The 18,582-nt window shown below is 39.4% G+C and overlaps 3 protein-coding genes and 1 long non-coding RNA gene across 5 annotated transcripts in view; 3 read left to right on the top strand and 1 right to left on the bottom strand.

The window, feature by feature from the left end:
• Positions 1-18,582, top strand: part of LOC126629089 (putative receptor-like protein kinase At3g47110) — a 169,721-nt gene that overhangs the window by 71,640 nt on the left and 79,499 nt on the right. The gene's annotated exons all lie outside the window — the stretch shown is intronic.
• LOC126629097 (uncharacterized) lies at positions 697-3,001 on the bottom strand. Its single transcript, XM_050298985.1, has 2 exons — positions 1,099-3,001; positions 697-1,045 (listed from the first exon to the last, which is right to left on the bottom strand). The coding sequence occupies exon 1, from the start codon at positions 2,077-2,079 to the stop codon at positions 1,237-1,239; it is 843 nt and encodes a 280-aa protein (XP_050154942.1). The 5' UTR covers positions 2,080-3,001; the 3' UTR covers positions 697-1,045; positions 1,099-1,236.
• On the top strand, positions 12,649-15,056 carry LOC126629091 (uncharacterized). The gene has a single exon (XM_050298979.1). It carries the CDS (start codon positions 12,690-12,692, stop codon positions 14,439-14,441), a length of 1,752 nt encoding a protein of 583 aa, XP_050154936.1. The 5' UTR covers positions 12,649-12,689; the 3' UTR covers positions 14,442-15,056.
• Positions 16,071-17,184, top strand: LOC126629105 (uncharacterized). The gene is made up of 3 exons (XR_007625663.1): positions 16,071-16,451; positions 16,583-16,646; positions 16,742-17,184. It is a non-coding gene; the product is annotated as an uncharacterized LOC126629105 (long non-coding RNA).

The raw sequence follows: 18,582 nt of genomic DNA, 5'->3' as shown, positions 1-18,582 counted from the left end.
CCTTACAAAGCTTGAAAGGTCAGCTTCAAAAGCTAAGAAGGAAGTTTCCTCAATTTAGGCTTTAATTATATACTTATCTCTTGTGCAACCTTCAGAGGTCCAAACTGCCTTGTCAGCACGGTGACCTGTCTTCATTCTTAAGCTGGGAACAATTGGCTGGGAATTTTGAGCTGAAAATTTGATATGATCATCTTCGATCTCTTGTGAATCAGCACCAACTAGAATCACTAAAAAATTCCAACGTTTGCATACTTTTCCACCAAACTCAATCTTGCTGCTCTTAGAAACACAAAATGGCAAAACTCATAAATACTCAAAACTTCCAACTAAACTAGACAAGAAAAAAAATAGAAAAAGGGGAAAATATATAGTATAAATATTGGTTCATCAGGGACCTAATTCGGACGCTAAAATTGGCTCATTTCATTGCGTCAACTTACTGTTACATAAATATCCATAGTTTTATTTTGTAGCCTAGCTAAAATGGAGTTCTCAAGAAACTTTATTTTCGGGATTTTATTTAGATTTCAAATCCATTTCCAGGAAATTTTGCTAGATTTGTCTCCAAGGTGTGGGAACAGGGCATATCCAGATTTGTCTGTAGGAAAATATCAATCAAATTCTTAGAGAAATTTATGAAGATATCAGTATAGTTTGTGTTGGGGAAAAACTTAGAGAACACAACTCAAGTGTTGGAGAGACAACACAAGTAAACAAATTACTTGTATTACACTCACAAAATATTACAACACTCAAAACTCTCAAAGACACTTTAGAATCAATGACACACACTCTTTCTAGAGATACATTCTAGATCACTCACACTCTTCACAAGACTACTCACTTACAAGGCTTCTCACTCTCTTACTTAGCTCTCTCTTCTTAGCTACTCTCTTGATTGGTTGATTTCTTACACCCATATTTATAGGTGAGGGCTTGGCATTCTACTATAGTTTCTAGTTCTTTCCACAAACTAGAACTAGTTTCTAGTTTCTAGTATATGCTACAAATCTCTAGCTTAGATAATTATAGAATAGCCAACCTACTTTGCATGCTAGAATTGTCTAGCATATTCAAGCATGTACCGGTCACCTCTACTATTACATGCTAGAATCTTCTAGAACAATTCCATGCATGTTTGAACTAGAACAATCTAGTTCCCTTATACCGACTAATCTTAATGGGCTGGTGTTGATCTTTAACACTCCCCCTCAACACCAGTTCATTCTTTTCTTCTCAATGAGTCGATGCTTTATCTTGAACACCCATTTGCATGATATGGGTTTCACATCTCTTGGCCTTGCCACTGGACCTTAAGTTTGACATTTCTTTAATGCATCGACCTCTTCTCCTAGCTTCACGCCACTCAGAGTTCTCTGATGCTTCTTTATGCATCGCAGCTTCAACTGCTTCTTTTACTATTGTTGCGTTGGCGTATTTGGGATTTGGCTTCGGTATTCCCGTTGACCTCCTTAGTTGTGATCGTGGAGTTAATACTTCCACTTCACTATGTCTATCTTCTTCTGGTTGTTGGCACACGCCAGTTTGCCAAGGACTCTCAAGTACTTCTTGCTTGACATCGTCACCATCAAGCAAATCCTTGAGCTCATCTAGACTCGATTGGATTTGGACAGATTGGTCTCCCATTTTCTCCTGTAATGTATCTTCAACCTCTCTCGAGTCAGCCAACACTTCATTTTCTGAGCACCACCAAGAAGATGCTTCATCGTCCCATTTTTCCTCCATAGCTAGATATGCTACGGCGTCCCAATCATCTTCAATTTTCTCCTTTGCGCTGGCGACATTACTCTCTGTGGACTTTTTGAACCAGCACTTCTTCACCATGTGGCCCTTCTTTCCACAATTGTAGCATTTTCCCTCAAACCTTTTATTATTCTGGGACTGACCACGGTTGCTGTGATATTTCGGAGCTCCCCATGGCCGAGAACTCCCTCCTTCTTGATGACCTTTTTCCTTGTCACCATTTCTTTTAGATCCACCATCAGCACACTGCTTAAAGCTGTCTTTACTTTTGGTGCAGAATGCTTCATCCTCACCTTTTAACGAGACCCCTCCCATTTGCTTTGCCAATACTTCTTGATCGGCAAGCAAATTCTCAAACTCAACAAGTGATGGTTGGGTCGACCATCCTTGTACATCGACAACGAAGCATCAATATTTGGGTCTCAATCCATGGATAATTATTCTTTTTATCCTGGATTCTACAATTGTAACACTAGGATCTAATTCAGAAATTTCACAACAAATGGACTTTACCTTGTGGAAATATTGGGCAATCATCATGTTCCCTTGGGCCACCGATAACAGCTCATTCTCGAGAAGCTGCAGTCTTGTATCGTTCCTATTTGAAAAGAGTGTGACAAAGGTGTCCCACATTTCTTTTGGTGTCTTGGCCTTCTGTATGTGCTCCAACATGTCTTCTTGTGGTTTATAGGGCGAACATGACCTTCCCTGCCTTGATCTTCCACTTCCGCAGAGCACCATTAGTGTCTTCTTCCGACTGCGTAACTTCATTACCGCCGACGACATCCCAAAGATCTTGACCTTGTAGGTAAGACTCCATATATGTTGCCCATGTGCTGTAATTTTTATTTTTCAGCTTCTTGATTCCTTCAACAACTTGAAGATCTCCCATCGTGTCGGCAGAACTTCGATAAGCCGAACAAGATTAGTCAACAATCTTGTAAAGTACTAAACTTCTCACAATTCTCAAAAGCTTCATTAGAGACGGTCCCTGATCGTACCGCTCTGATACCAATTATTGGGGAAAAACTTAGAGTACACAACTCTAACACAAGTGTTGGAGATACACCACAAGTAAACAAATTACTTGTATTACACTCACAAAATATTACAACACTCAAAACTCTCAAAGACACTTTAGAAGCAATGACACTCACTCTTTCTAGAGACAAACTCTTCACAAGACTACTCACTTACAAGGCTTCTCACTCTCTTACTTAGCTCTCTCTCCTTGACTACTCTCTTGATTGGTTGATTGGTTACACCCATATTTATAGGTGAGGGCTTGGCATTCTACTAGTTTCTAGTTCTTTCTACAAACTATAACTAGTTTCTAGTTTCTAGTACATTCTACAAATCTCTAGCTTAGATAATTCTAGAATAGCCAACCTACTTTGCATGCTAGAATTGTCTAGCATATTCAAGCATGTACCGGTCACCTCTAATATTACATGCTAGAATCTTCTAGAACAATTCCATGCATGTTTGAACTAGAACAATCTAGTTCCCTTATATCGACTAATCTTAATGGGCTGGTGTTGATCTTTAACAGTTTGACAAATCAAAGCTAAAAACCGCGTTGATTCAATTTTCTTTCTATTGACTAACAAGGCTGTGATGGCTATTAATTCTCACGTCTTTGTGTCATCTAACAGTGACTTTCATCGCTTACTAATATTTAAGGGGGCGTTTGTTTACCCTCACTAATTATCACTGGACTAGACTGAACTAACTATTAGTCTAGTCCCGTGTTTGTTATTATGCGGGACTAACGTTAATGAGATTAGCCGAAAACGGTTCTGGGATGCTTCTTACCCATCTCCTTTGCACAAAAGCAATTCCAGTGTCATAAAAAGGCTCCAAAGGCTATACTCCCCCATGTAAATATATATATATATATATATATATATATATATATATTATTTGTGCCTGCACCATGATTTTTGTGAAGTCGCACATGAGAACCTAGCTACTTTTTGTCGTTATAACTTAAGAGTATGGAATGGGAAGCGAGGTGTCAACATATGTTTAACCATTGTGTTATTTGGATTGGAAACCAATTTAATCCTAATTTTCCTTGATTTTTATATCTAAGTATCCAAGAAAAAAGCCACTTAGTACTACGATCAAGTGATATTCCTCTTTACTTGTAAGTGAAAGGTCTTAGTTTCGATTCTCGCAAAAGATATAAAAAAAAGATACTTAGTACTAATGGTGTTACTCTATATTGATAAGTGAGATGTTTCAAATTCGAATATAAAAAAGGATGAGTTCACAACCAAATTTATTTTTCCAACTCCTCAGTGTATATGTATCATTTTGTAAAAAAAAAAAATATCAGAAAAAAAGTTATCAAATAGCACTTCTATAGTTGTGAAGTTATCAAATAGTACTTTTATAGTAGTGACTAGCAATAATGTCTGCGCTACACAACATATTTTGAAACCGTACACTCATTCCTAAATAATTTAGTAACCAATCAAAGCTGCTGAATCTACATGCTAAAAATAATTCTTAGGTTGCGTTCATATTATATTGAATTTACATTAAGAGCAATACAATAAACGAAGGGTAAATCTCAATTTACTATTCTCAAGTTTCGTGGTTTTCAATATTTAGTACATGAAGTTTTTTTTCATTCTAGAGTCATACCTAAAGTGTTAATTTTGGGATAATCTCATACATCCGTTAGTCTGGCTGTTAAGTTTTCCGTTAACTAATGATGTGGCACCCACGTGGACAATGATTGGGCACCACGTGTCATTAAAAAAAAATAAACTATTAAAATAATTAATTAAATAAAAGTAAAAAAAAAATTTCCCAGATCTTTTTTGTCTTCCCCACCTCGACTCCCCTCCCTTCTCCCTCTGCACCTCTGCACATCCATCCTTCCCCCTCCCTCAAACTCCAACTCTGAAACACAGAATCCATGGAACATCGGAGATTCTTGCGTTTTTTTCTCCCTTTCCCTCTACATAGGCCTAGTCTTCCTCTTCATTTGGTCCTACCTCCCTTACGCGCCGCTCGTACGTCTTCGACATCCTCGACTGCACAACAAACTCCACCTGGTGCTCCTCCAAAAACCTCATCCAATCCAAACCCCTTATCCCAACGCGCCGCCTCAAAGACCACAACTTCGACACCCCCCACCACCTTCTTAACCCCCTCACCATCCAAGAACTCAACGCCGTCCGCACCATCCTTAACTCCCACGCGCTCTTCACCTCCACCTCGTCATACGCGCTCCACTCTGTTGAGCTCCAGGAACCTGACAAGTCCATCGTCCTCGGATGGAAGCACGATGACCCTCTCTTCCATAGAAAGGCCTCTATCGTCACACGTGTCGACATCAAGTCGCTCGGGGTGGGGAAGACAAAAGGGATCTGGGGAAGGATGGATGTGCAGAGGTGCAGAGGGATCTGGGGATCTGGGGAGTGAGAGTGAGATCAGAGAGTGAGAGAGAGAGTGAAGAGTGAGGGTGAGAGCGGATGTGCAGACGTGCAGAGGGAGAAGGGAAGGGGTCGGGGTGGGAAAGGGGATCTAGGGAATATTTTTTTTTTAACTTTTATTTAATTAATTATTTTAATAGTTTAATTTTTTTAATAACACGTGGTGCCCAGTCATTGTCCACGTGAGCGCCACGTCATTAGTTAACAGAAGACTTTTGACACACCCCGATCCTAAAACCAAGGCGTGCTGGCCGTCACGTGAGCGTGACGTAACCATAAGTGCGGTGCGGAAGCAGAAGCTAAAAGAATTACGAGGGAATTAAAACCAAATACTAGCAAATATTAACCGACTAACATGCTAGAGTGAAATAAGGTGTGAACACACACATAAACAGAGCATAAACACTAGTTGCAGTCAAGTAGGACCATAACTAGAATACAACACCCGCAGGTGAGTCCTACATTAAAGAAGTCTGTCAGAACTCCATAGAAATCCTCGTGGGCTATCGATGCTGCTAATTAGAACCTAGAGGGGCGAAAAACAAGATAGAGTGGGTCAGTAAAACCAAAGCTTTTCAAAAACATTTCGCCAAAAACAATTCTAACCCCTCACTGTAAAACCTGTATACTTTTCCCAGAAAATAACATAATAGTATAAAAATCTTCATATATCTCATCTCATCATTCTTTATCAAAATCTAGAAATCATGCCATGCTGTAAATGTCAAAACAGAATATGGATGCATCAATAAAGCAGGTGATATAATAAATCAACCAGAGACCCTAAAATTGGTCCTGTACGGTTAATTCTAAAGCTCAACATCCAAACCAGCCGGAGTCACAAACTATGACTTGTACGGCACTGCCGGAGTCACCACGGTGACCTGTACGGCACTACACTGCACATAAGTCGGAATTACCTGAAGTAGTTTGTACGACAAGAATGGTGTAAGAATACGCTCTAGTGCTTCTCTCATCAATCATCTGCGCGCATAATCTAAAGTCACATACTAGTCGGAATCACCTCAGTGATCTGTACGACTAGCATGTCGGAACCCTCTCATGGTCTGTACGACATGCACCTACTTGGATCCAAGGTGAGTGTGCGGTGCGGTGAATACTATAAGCACTAATACCAAAGGTGCAGGTTATGAGCTCTCATCATAATCACATCATCAATGATTCATATACACAACATAAAACTCACCTGATACTCACCTGTGCGTCCACAGCACCATTTCACATATATATGCATCAATTATCCAATCATATAATTCATAATATGCATGCATGACATTTTAGAAACATATTATCATTTAAATCCAATTTCTGGGAAAATAGATCGTATATAGGTAAATACAGAAAAGTATTGCCCACTCACTGATAAGTCGAAGGGTCGTAACCCCCGTGACGTCCTGGATACGCTCGTCATCGGGATAAGTGTCACCTATATGCGAAACAACTATAAAAACGTTATTTAAAGCACATTACCAATAATTCGTAATAACTTCTCATACGGTGCTCAAATTTGGTATATAAATATACCACAGTGACCTACTCGACGTCACGGACGTCGAGGAATTTTTAGAAAAATTTTCTGATGTGGCACGCGCCCCCACGCTCCGTGGGTGGCACGGACACACGCGCGCCCACGCGCGTCTTCTTCCTCGCGAGCTCGCCGGACTGAACTTTCCGGTGGCCGGAAAAACTGGGCAATTTTCAATTGCCTTGTTCTCCCTCGTTTCTCAACCATTTTCTTCGAATTTTATATCAATTTGAAGCCCTCAACATGTAGTTTTACAATATACTACTTTAAGGCTCTAAAAACAACTAAATCTCACCGGAAAGTTCCAAGCAAAACCGGCCAAAATCGAACCTAGTGATCCCGACGTCCAAAACCTTCAAACGAAGCACTCCGAGCTTCCTTGGGACCTCACTAAGCTCACTACGAGCTTGAAATTCCCTGAAATGCAACATATTACGATTGCATGAATAGTGACATAATATGAGGGTTCGGGTTTCACGTGATTTCGAAGGTTTCACTTCCTAAAACTAGCACCAAACGACTCAGGAGGTCGAAAGGATGAAGAATCATACCTTTTTAGCTTCGATCCGTGGAGTTTTGAAGGGTTTTGGTCTCGTCCGTACACTTCGAGAGTGAGAGAGAGAGGAAGCCGTGAGGGAGGAGAGAGAGAGAGACACGGGGAAAGAGAGAGGGAGTGAGTCTTGTGTGGTCCAACCAAAACAATCCAAAACCCAATTCCTTTAATCCCTAACCACACAAAACACAACCAATTTTAATCCCACATAAATATTTTTCCAAGATTTTAGGAGACTATACAATTAAACCAATAATGTGTCACACGTACCTTAGCCCCCGCTAAGGGTATTTTCGTCATTTCATATCAACGAGTATGAAATTCCGGGACGGGCTGTGACAACTTTACAGCCAGACTAACGGATGTATGAGATTGTCCCAAAATTAACACTTTAGGTATGACTCTGGGACGAAAAAAGCTTCATGTACTAAATGTTGAAAACCATGAAACTTTAGAGTAATAAACTGAGAGCATTGATATTAGGTATGACTCTGGGATTTCTAAAACTGTTCATATTCATAATTCTTTCAATTTGCATCTAAATTGTAATAAATTTAGACTGACAGCCTATGTACAGCCTATGTTCAACAAATTCTGACCATCTTCAAACACAGAGAGGGAATCGGCATATCCCAAGATTCATTGATATTTACTATAAACACGGCTGAGCCATTAGGATGTAGAACATAGTGTGTACCCTCCAATATTTCGGTTGCCATTAGAAGCTGGTGCCCCTCGCACTCCTTGAACACTTAATCTTACCAAAAGCTGCTAAAGATGAGTTGATTGAAAATGTGGCTTCACAATATAATTTGTACTATTTTTCTTGGCATATATGTTGAGTCGGTCAAATTGGGGATCCAGTAATTGGTTCGATTCGATTGTACAATACTATCCCAGCACTAATGACTACCATCTGCAAGATTGAAGAAATTATAATTTAGGACTTCACTGTAACCAATAGTTAACCACAGATACTTGACTGAAAGCATATCATAAAAGTGGTCCAAATTCATTCGCAACTCACTTATAAATGAAGGCTAAATATGCTGTGGATGTGGGTAAATAATAGATCAGAAACAAACAGAAGGTAACATATAAAAGATGGTAATGTAATAAAGTAGTAAAGAGACTTAAAAGAAAGGGCGTGCGGAACAGTACTTGAGAATGCTGGGCACCATTTGGTCCTCTTCCAAATAATGGGTACAGTTATCTAGCCATCAGACATAATTTGATTTTGCAGTAGAATTGATGATGTGTCGATTGCCTGCAATAAACACCAGAACAGAATCCTTTAAAGAAAAATAGACCAACTGATCTAGAAAGATGATAAGAATCTTTCAGTTAGCATTTACATGGAAATAGTTTATGAGAATCCCAAATAATCTTTAGTGCCAGGACATCAACCACTGAATATAACATTGAAACTCCAGTATAAAAGTTTTCCATAGATTATAATAAAATAAAATTAAATTAAAAAAAAGGGTAAATTACATAGTAGCTCCTCAGGTTTGAGCTCTATTGCAATCTTATACAACATCTTTAAAACATTTCACTTTTATACCTCAAGTACTATTTTATTTCAATTTCATACAACCGTTAGATTTTCCATCCATGGATCTGTTAAATGTTGACGTGGCTGCCACATATATGACACGTGGCTGCCAAATGTCTGCCACGTGGCAAATAAAATAATTTTTTAATTTAAAAAAAAATATCTGCCACTTTTTTTTTTCTTTCTCTTTCTTCTTCTCTTTTTCTTTCTTCTTCTTCTTCTCTTTCTTCTTCTCTTTCTTCTTCTTCTTCTCTTTCTCTTTCTTCTTCTTCTGGGTTCGGACCTCTTTTTTTTTTTTTTTTTTTTCCTTATTCTTCTTCTTCTTCTTTTTCTTCTTCTCCCTCCTCCTCCTCTTTCTTCTTCTCTTCTTCTTCTCCCTCCTTCTTCTTCTTCCTCCTTCTTCTTCTAGGTTCGGTCCCTTTCTTTTTTTTTTCTCTCTCTTCTTCTTCTCTTTCTCTTTCTTCTTCTTCTCTTTCTTCTCTTTCTCTTTCTTCTTCTGGGTTTGGACCTTTTTTTTTTCTTCTTCTTCTTCTTCTCCCTCCTCCTCCTCTTTCTTCTTCTCTTCTTCTTCTTCCTCCTTCTTCTTCTGGGTTCGGTCCTTTTTTTTTTTTTTTTTTTTTTTTCTCTTTCTTCTTCTTCTTCTTGTTCTTCTTCTCTTTCTCTTTCTTCTTCTTCTTCTCTTTCTTCATCTTCTTCTTCTGGGTTCGGACTTTTTTTTTTTCTTCTTCTTCTTCTTCTTCTTCTTCTTCTTCTTCTTCTTCTTCTTCTTCTTCTTCTTCTTCTTTTCTCTCTCTTCTTCTTCTCTTTCTCTTTCTTCTCTTTCTCTTTCTTCTTCTGGGTTTGGACCTTTTTTTTTTCTTCTTCTTCTTCTTCTTCTCCCTCCTCCTCCTCTTTCTTCTTCTCTTCTTCTTCTGGGTTTGGACCTTTTTTTTTCTTCTTCTTCTTCTTCTTCTCCCTCCTCCTCCTCTTTCTTCTTCTCTTCTTCTTCTTCCTCCTTCTTCTTCTGGGTTCGGTCCTTTTCTTTTTTTCTTTTTTTTTTCTCTTTCTTCTTCTTCTTCTTGTTCTTCTTCTCTTTCTCTTTCTTCTTCTTCTTCTCTTTCTTCTTCTTCTTCTTCTGGGTTCGGACCTTTTTTTTTTTTTTCTTCTTCTTCTTCTTCTTCTTCTTCTCTTTCTTCTCTTTCTCTTTCTTCTTCTGGGTTTGGACCTTTTTTCTTCTTCTTCTTCTTCTTCTTCTCCCTCCTCCTCCTCTTTCTTCTCTTCTTCTTCTTCTTCCTCCTTCTTCTTCTGGGTTCGGTCCTTTTTTTTTTTTTTTTTTCTTCTCTTTCTTCTTCTTCTTCTTGTTCTTCTTCTCTTTCTCTTTCTTCTTCTTCTTCTCTTTCTTCTTCTTCTTCTGGGTTCAGACCTTTTTTTTTTTTTCTTCTTCTTCTTCTTCTTCTTCTTCTTCTTCTTTTTTTTTTCTCTCTCTTCTTCTTCTCTTTCTCTTTCTTCTTCTTCTCTTTCTTCTCTTTCTCTTTCTTCTTCTGGGTTTGGACCTTTTTTTTTTCTTCTTCTTCTTCTTCTTCTCCCTCCTCCTCCTCTTTCTTCTTCTCTTCTTCTTCTTCCTCCTTCTTCTTTTGGGTTCGGTCCTTTTCTTTTTTTTCTTTTTCTTTTCTCTTTCTTCTTCTTCTTCTTCTTCTTCTTCTTCTTCTTCCTCCTTTTTCTCCTCCCTCCTCCCCTCCTCTTTCTTCTTCTCTTCTTCTTCTTCCTCCTTCTTCTGGGTTCGGTCCTTTTTTTTTCTTCCAATTTCAGGTTTTTTAAAAAAAAATTAAAAAATTATTTTATTTGCCACGTGGCAGACATTTGGCAGCCACGTGTCATATATGTGGCAGCCACGTCAGCATTTAACAGATCCATGGATGGAAAATCTAACGGTTGTATGAAATTGAAATAAAATAGTACTTGAGGTATGAAAGTGAAATGTTTTAAAGATGTTGTATAAGATTGCAATAGAGCTCAAACCTGAGGGGCTATTATGTAATTTACCCTAAAAAAAATATATCAAACCTGCATTGAGAAGATAAAGGTCATAGCCTCTATAATAGGTCTCAAACAATAGTAAGCAACACCAACTCCAACTGCAAAATATTTTCCATATAAATGAGGTCAGTCAGCTACTAAGAACTTCTTTGTATCTTATTACAAATTCTTATATCTATTCAAATTTTAATATTCACTGAAAAAATTAAAGTTAAAGTCCTTACATAAGAATCTAAACTGAGGTCTAGATCATTGAATCACTATACAATGCATTAAATTCAAAGTTACAATTGAAACAAATACGAATCGAAAACTCTGTATTGGCAACGCAAATAGCTCAAATTTATCATTTACGAACATTGACCATACACTGACACTAATTTACAATAAGATAACCAAATGATTGATGAAAACAAAGAACATTGAATTGAACTACACAAAGAAATGGACAAATCGTAGCAGAGGATACCATCTGAATCTTCTTCGTCGTCATCGGAGAGAGGGAAATCAAGTCAAGCCTCCTGATGAATAGAGATATTCCTGACGAACGATAGAACTTGCTGGGTCACGTCAAGATCACTGCGGCTCACCCTGAAAGAAACAAAAAACTGATTGAAAGACGAAATAAAATCATAAAAAATGAAAGCACAAAACTTGATTTCTAAAAACAAAAAATTGGGTTGTGATAAATAAGATCGAGAGAGTAAGATCATTGCGGGTTCGAATTTCTCTCCCCGTAGTTTTAAGTAAATTTAGTGTAATTTTTCCATCTTCTGTCAAAAGAAAAAGAAATTAGCATTAATCCCATAAAATATTAAGAGTTTTTTAAACATCATAGAAAGCAAAGGTTAGAACTCAACCCACTTCTAGATTAGTACGAATAAGAAAGATTAAGCTTAATCTAGAGAGAGAAACACAAAGATCAAAACATCAAGCGTTTATTTTTGAAACATAAAGATCAAAACCTTAGGCATTTACTTCTGAAACAAAATAAATGAACAAAACCATCAGCATCAAGGAATGATTAGAGTTGATGGGTGCAATATGGAATATAAGTTTCTGGAGAGAAACAACCAAATTTCACACTAGATCATATTTTTAGAGAGAGAGAGAGTTGGAAGTACTTTTCAACAACGGAGAGAACAAATTCAATCTAAATAGAAAAAATAGAAGCTTCACAGCACAATAACTAACCACAATCTTCTATTTTTCTAAGTGCAAATAGAAAAACAGAATCAAAGTATTCAACCCAAAATCTTCACATTAGCTCAAGAACAACAATTGAAAATCACGGTTCTGCGGGCTTTATACCTCAATAACAATAGCTTCAGCCCCCATCCTTCAGAATTTGGTTGTTTGTTCTGCTTGCAAAGACTACGCCTTGAAAACAACTCCTTCAGGGTCATATTCCATTCAACATATCAAGTTGCTCTAACCTCCAATATCTTGGCTTATTCGGCAACATTCTTAGTGGCGAACTTTTGTTAGGATGCCAGCATCACTTAGTTAGCCAAGTGTCAATTGTTGAGTTGGATTTCTTTAGCCTGGAACCAGCTATATACGCTGAGATATGTGCAGATACAAAGGAAATGAATATTTGATAGTATTAGTGTTCTTGTTAGTATATCTTGCATTTGAGTAAAGGTTGAAGTGGGGTTCTATCATTGGTATCGAGCCAATCTTGATTCCTCAATCCCTTCTCTTTTGCCGATGAATAGTGCGTCGACGAAGGAAGCCATGGAATTTCATAACCATCTTGCTGCGATTAACGACACTCTCAATGTGCTAATCCAGTGATTTGACGCCATGGAAGCTCGTCAAGATTCTTCTGATGCTCGATTCGAGAAACTATACCACGATTTTGTGGACAAATGCGATATGGGTTCGTATCCGCCGTTCATCAAAATGGCATCTCCTATCTCTTTTGAGAAATCGAACCAAGTCGTTCTCAAGCTTCAATCCTTCCATGTGGAAAAAATTCATGCCAAAGAGAGTGTGAATCAATTCTCTCAATTTCATCAAAGTTACAAGCCCAAGACTCGTCCTTGTTTAAGACCCATATTGAAGAGATTCAAGAAAGTTCGCGACTACGGCAAACACGATGACAATGGTTCTGCAATATTTCGTTCCAATTCCAAATTTGAAGAAAGTTGTGGGGTTTTTCGGAAAGCTTTAGTTGTGGAGGACGAAAAAGTTTTCAATTTGTTCGACAGGGAAACTAAAGATTATGTGAAAATTCCTCCATTACTTGATTCTAATCACAAGGCAGGCACCGCAAAGGAGTTGGTTTCTTTATTCAACAAGAAAGTTGAAGATTATATAGTAGCTTCTCCAGTTCTTGATTCTGATTGCAGGAAATCCAAGGTTCAAGTTTGTGTTCTGGGTTCTACATTTCGTAATGGCTTGGCTACTTCTTTTGGACATAAATTCATTCAGTTCGGGACGACACCTTCATCTATTCGTGAATCTAGTTGCAAGAACGACGTGGTCCAGGATTTCATTTTCACAATTCCTGTTTCTGATTATGGGTTTGTGAAAATTGATTCACCTACACCCCAGGTGTTTGATGAAAGGTCACACTCAATAGATTGTGATTTTCAGTTGGGCTATCATATGTCGATTTCTGACACCAGAGGAAAAGTTGAAACCATTTTGGTGCAAGATGATGCTTCTACTGGTGTTGTTCTTATTCTTCAATTCCGTTACCATAAAGGAATTCGTGATAAAGGTGGTGGTTTGGCAAAAAACAAGATTTGGAAGGACCATTCGAGAATATTCAGGAACAAGATTAGCACAATCCTTATATCTTCGTGTACAAAAGAATCTGAAAATGCTACTGCATATAACAAAGATGGAACTGTTTGTCTCTCTGAATTCAACTCAATGGATTTTCTGGCAATTTGTGAGTTGGGTTTTGTTCTTAATGCGAAAAAAAGGAATTTTTTGGAGGAAGCTAACCCCTTTATTGTACCTGCTGAGAAAACTCATCCTGCTCTCAACGTGTTTGATGAAATTCCAGACTCAAATTGTTGTGTTGTTGTCAATTATGACATGTGCTATTGCAAGGGTATTCGCGATAAGGGTGGAGGCTCAAAATTCAAGTATATGGTTACTCTGAATATTCATTTTTCTTGTATGAATGCATCTAGAGATTCTATTGAATGTAGCCAAGATGGAATATTTGAGGTTGAAGGTGGAGAATTTTATAGTTCAAATATTCAATTGAGAGGGGCAGGGAAGAAGAAATTCCCAAATGTTAGGGAGGATTATCTGGTTCATAGCTTTTACGGGCAGAAGAAACTAACATTTGAAAGGAATGTTCATGGATCTTTTGGTTTGCCAGATACTAGTCATTTACTTGAGGGTGGTATATTAATTGGTAGAAGAATGATGACAATGAGTGACCATGGTATTCTTTACCATCTTAGTAGCAAATATGATAAGCACATGAAATTGGATGCTGCCTTCACCGGTGCAATGCACATGCCAAAACTGGAGAATGGGTCTAGTGTTTTGGGTTTGTTATTGTTAACTCTCTGGAGAACTAATTTGATCTAGGAAGCTAGTACTACTTTGCTGCCCATTGTAGAAGCTATATTTGCAATTCCACCTTGGATTGTAGTTGAGGCTTTACGTTTCATACTCATCTCAATTGGTAAAACAAATTGGATTATGGGAAATACTGTGTTGTGCAAAACATGGGGGTTGCCAATTGAGAGGGCATATTCTTGTCAACCGATATGGCCGCTGGTATTAACACACAAATTTCCAAATAATACTACGAGCATGGTTGTTAATTTTGTGTTTACTGCTGTGATTGGTGCCTTGTTTGCTGAGAAAGAAGGGAAACAAATTCATAGGGTTGGTGTACAGGTGGACTTTCTATGTAGGTGCTCAGTTTATGTGAGTAGTGTCATTATGCATCTGGACTCTAGGTGTGGCAATGAGCATAATGCCTTGAGGTTTTTCTTGGACCTAGATTTGTGTGAAATTACTAAACCAAATATTTCTTGGAATTCTTTGCTTGCTGGATACTTTGAGAGTAGAGGTACAAGTCAGGCTGTTCAAGTGGGTATTGAAATGTATGGAGTAATGGTGTGCATAGTTGCATTGGGTACCCTTATGCATGCTGGAAATTCTGATTGTATGGTGAATATCATTGCTCAATTTTGGAGAGGGTGTAATGTGGAGTTAATGTTTTCAGCAATGAGCTTTTGGTGGAAGCACATACTTATGCTTTCATTAGTTCAGTACATATGTTGTTGCTCGTTTACAAAAACAACAACAAAGCCTTTTCCCACTAAGTGGGGTCGGCTATATGAATCCTAGAACGCCATTGCGCTCGGTTTTGTGTCATGTCCTCCATTAGATCCAAGTACTCAAGTCTTTTCTTAGGGTCTCTTCCAAAGTTTTCTTAGGTCTTCCTCTACCCCTTCGGCCCTGAACCTCTGTCCCGTAGTCACATCTTCGAACTGGAGTGTCAGTAGGCCTTCTTTGCACATGTCCAAACCACCGGAACCGATTTCTCTCATATTTCCTTCAATTTCGGCTACTCCTACTTTACCTCGGATATCCTCATTCCCAATCTTATCTTTTCTCTTGTGCCCACACATCCCACGAAGCATCCTCATCTCCGCTACACCCATTTTGTGTACGTGTTGATGCTTCACCGCCCAACATTCTGTGCCATACAACATCGCTAGCCTTATTGCCGTCCTATAAAATTTTCCCTTGAGCTTCAGTGGCCTACAACGGCCACACAACACGCCGGATGCACTCTTACACTTCATCCATCCAGCTTGTATTCTATGGTTGAGATCTCCATCTAATTCTCCGTTCTCTTGCAAGATAGATCCTAGGTAGCAAAAACGGTCGCTTTTTGTGATCTTCGCTAGATTGCTCCGGTCATTAGTGTGGATAAGTATATAAATGAATAGAGATAGGAAAGCAAACACAAGATGTACGTGGTTCACCCAGATTGGCTACGTCCACGGAATAGAGGAGTTCTCATTAATTGTGAGGGGTTTACACAAGTACATAGGTTCAAGCTCTCTTTTAGTGAGTACAAGTGAATGATTTAGTACAAATGACATTAGGAAATATTGTGGGAGAATGATCTCGTAATCACGAAACTTCTAAGTACTGGAGTGTGGTATCGTCTTGACTTGCCTTATCTGTCTCATATGTATCTTTAACTGGTGGAGATGCACAAGGTAATGTATCAATTTCACTTGAAGCTTACTTGTAGTTTCAGGCTTGGTCAAGCGCGATACAAACCATGTAGTAGGAGTCCCCCAAGTCGCCGAGCTAGGAGATCTGCTGAAAGAGGTGACAGACAAGGTAAGCAATCAGAGCTCCAGCTGATTGTTCACATTCTCCCTATCTTGCAGGCAGCATGAAGGATAAAGAGAAGAAAAATGAGAAGAGATGATATGGGATACTTTTGTTTTTGAAGAAGTACTTTCCACAGGCTTATTCTTGAACTGGGCTGGAGGGTTTTCTGGTTTCCTCCAGAGTATAAGGCCGACTGAAGAATTTGAGGGTCAAAACAACTCCATCAAATCTAGAGTACGTTCGACCCTGCTGATATGGGATACTTTTTCTTTTGACAGAGTAGTGGATGTATCGGCACGTGTGCTGTTACGCTTGTCTCCATATGCTTCCTTGTATCCTTCTCACTTGCCCTATCTGTTCCTCAGGCAGATGCGGTATCTTCCCTGGAAGCATAAGATGTTGAAGATGAGTACTCGAGAGCAATGCCAGGTAAGTAATCAGGTAAGGGGTTCCAGGCAGTCAGTTCCTGGCTGGAAGCTTGATCCAAGTGCTGACTGATTGGTCTCTTTCTCCTTGTCTTGCAGGTAAGAACAAGGCCAAAGGAAAAGACAGAGAAAAAGCATGATATGGGATACTCTTGCTTTTAACCCTGATGATATGAGATATTCTTGCTCTAGTATAGTTTGTTTGCAGAGGTATTATCGGGGGGAAAGAAAGCTGAATATTTTGAAAGGCTTCGTTGGGAGTGCCCTCTCAGATATGAGGAAGGGTTGAGCATTTTTGCAGGTCTGCCTGTCCGTTGGGGATGGAGGTCGACATATATAGGAGTCTCCCTAACATCAAGTAGTAATGCTATTCCTTTACCCTGCTTGGTCATAGCACGGTAGTGGGAGCTGCAAGCTTCACATGTTTTAACTCTGTCAGAGCACTTTGAAAAAGTGGTATGTGGTATCTGGAAAGTTGATGTTGCGTGTGAAGATTACAGACAAGCTTTATCCAAGGAGATCCAGCTCTTGAAGTTGGGAAAGTGGTGTCTCTTCAGTTTTCGAACAAGCAATCCTGTCGGGGATCTGGCTCTCGAGATTCGGAGAACGATGCCTCTTCGATTTTTGAGAAAGCAATCTTGCTGGGGGTCTGGCTCTCAAGATTCGGAGAGCGGTGTCTCTTCGATTTTTGAGAAAGTAATCATGTTGGGAGTCTGGCTCTCGAGATTCGGAGGGCGGTGCCTCTTCAATTTTGGAGCAAGCAATCTTGTTGGGAGTGTTTTCTCAAATGTGAGTAAAGGTTGGGCATGTTTGCTAGTCTACCTTGCCACGATGCACAGAGGTTGACACACAGGGACTTTCCAATTATCCAGCAGTGGTACTGTTCCTTTACCCTTGTGGATAATAATATGGTAGCTAGACCTTCAAAATTTATGTGTCTAAACTTTGTTAGTGCTGTTTCTTTGCTATTCTTTTACCCTTCTTGGTCAGAGCGATGTAGTGGGAGCTGCAAGCTTCACGTGTCTCAACTTTGTCAGAGAACTTTGGCAAAGTTATCTGTGGTACCCATGAGCTACTGTTGCGTGTGAGAGGTAGGTGATTGAACAGTACGATTCATGTGCTTTCTACTTCACCAGAAATCTTCGACAGAATGCCCATAATTTCCGCAAAGCTGAGTGTGCGTGACAGGTGCTGACAAGGCTGGAAAAGTAGGTGCCTTTAAAATTTCTGAGATAGGCCCTCGTGGTCTCTGAGCAGCCCAGCTTTTGAGAAAGCAAGCCTCTTCGATTTCTGAGATCAGCCTTCGTGGTCTTTGAGCAGCCCAGCTTTTAAGAAAGCAAACACCTCTTCGATTTCTGAGATCGACCCTCGTGGTCTCTGAGCAGCCCAGCTTTTGAGAAAGCAAACGCCTCTTCGATTTCTGAGCAGGCGCCTCTTCGATTTCTGAAGCTTCGTCGAGTGCAGATTTTTATAGGGGCTGGCATTAAGTTCCAAAGCACACTTGAATCTCCACCAGTAGAAGCTCCATTCTTGCACTTCTAAGATCTTGATTTGTCCGACCTCTTCTCTCTTCAACACCTTTGAAAATGTATGGCCCATCCGACCGTCGTTTTGACTTGAACCTTGTTGAAGAGGCAGCCCCGCCTTCTCCAGACAACATATGGCGCCCATCCTTCGTCTCCCCTACTGGTCCTCTTACCGTTGGGGATTCTGTGATGAAGAATGATATGACCGCTGCGGTGGTGGCCAGGAACCTTCTCACTCCCAAAGATAACAGACTACTTTCCAAACGGTCTGATGAGTTGGCTGTTAAGGATTCTCTGGCTCTCAGTGTTCAGTGTGCAGGTTCTAATATGGCCAAACGCCTATTTGCTCGAACCCGCCAAGTTGAATCATTGGCGGCTGAAGTGATAAGTCTCAAACAGGAGATTAGAGGGCTC

The sequence above is a fragment of the Malus sylvestris genome, chromosome 7, assembly GCF_916048215.2.
Source record: "Malus sylvestris chromosome 7, drMalSylv7.2, whole genome shotgun sequence".
Taxonomy (NCBI): Eukaryota; Viridiplantae; Streptophyta; class Magnoliopsida; order Rosales; family Rosaceae; genus Malus; species Malus sylvestris.
This window is presented reverse-complemented; position numbering and strand designations above follow the sequence as displayed.

Excerpts from the sequence above, each read along its gene's own strand:
- LOC126629097 (XM_050298985.1), bottom strand. The coding sequence starts at position 2,079 with ATGGGAGGGGTCTCGTTAAAAGGTGAGGATGAAGCATTCTGCACCAAA.
- LOC126629091 (XM_050298979.1), top strand. The coding sequence starts at position 12,690 with ATGGAAGCTCGTCAAGATTCTTCTGATGCTCGATTCGAGAAACTATAC.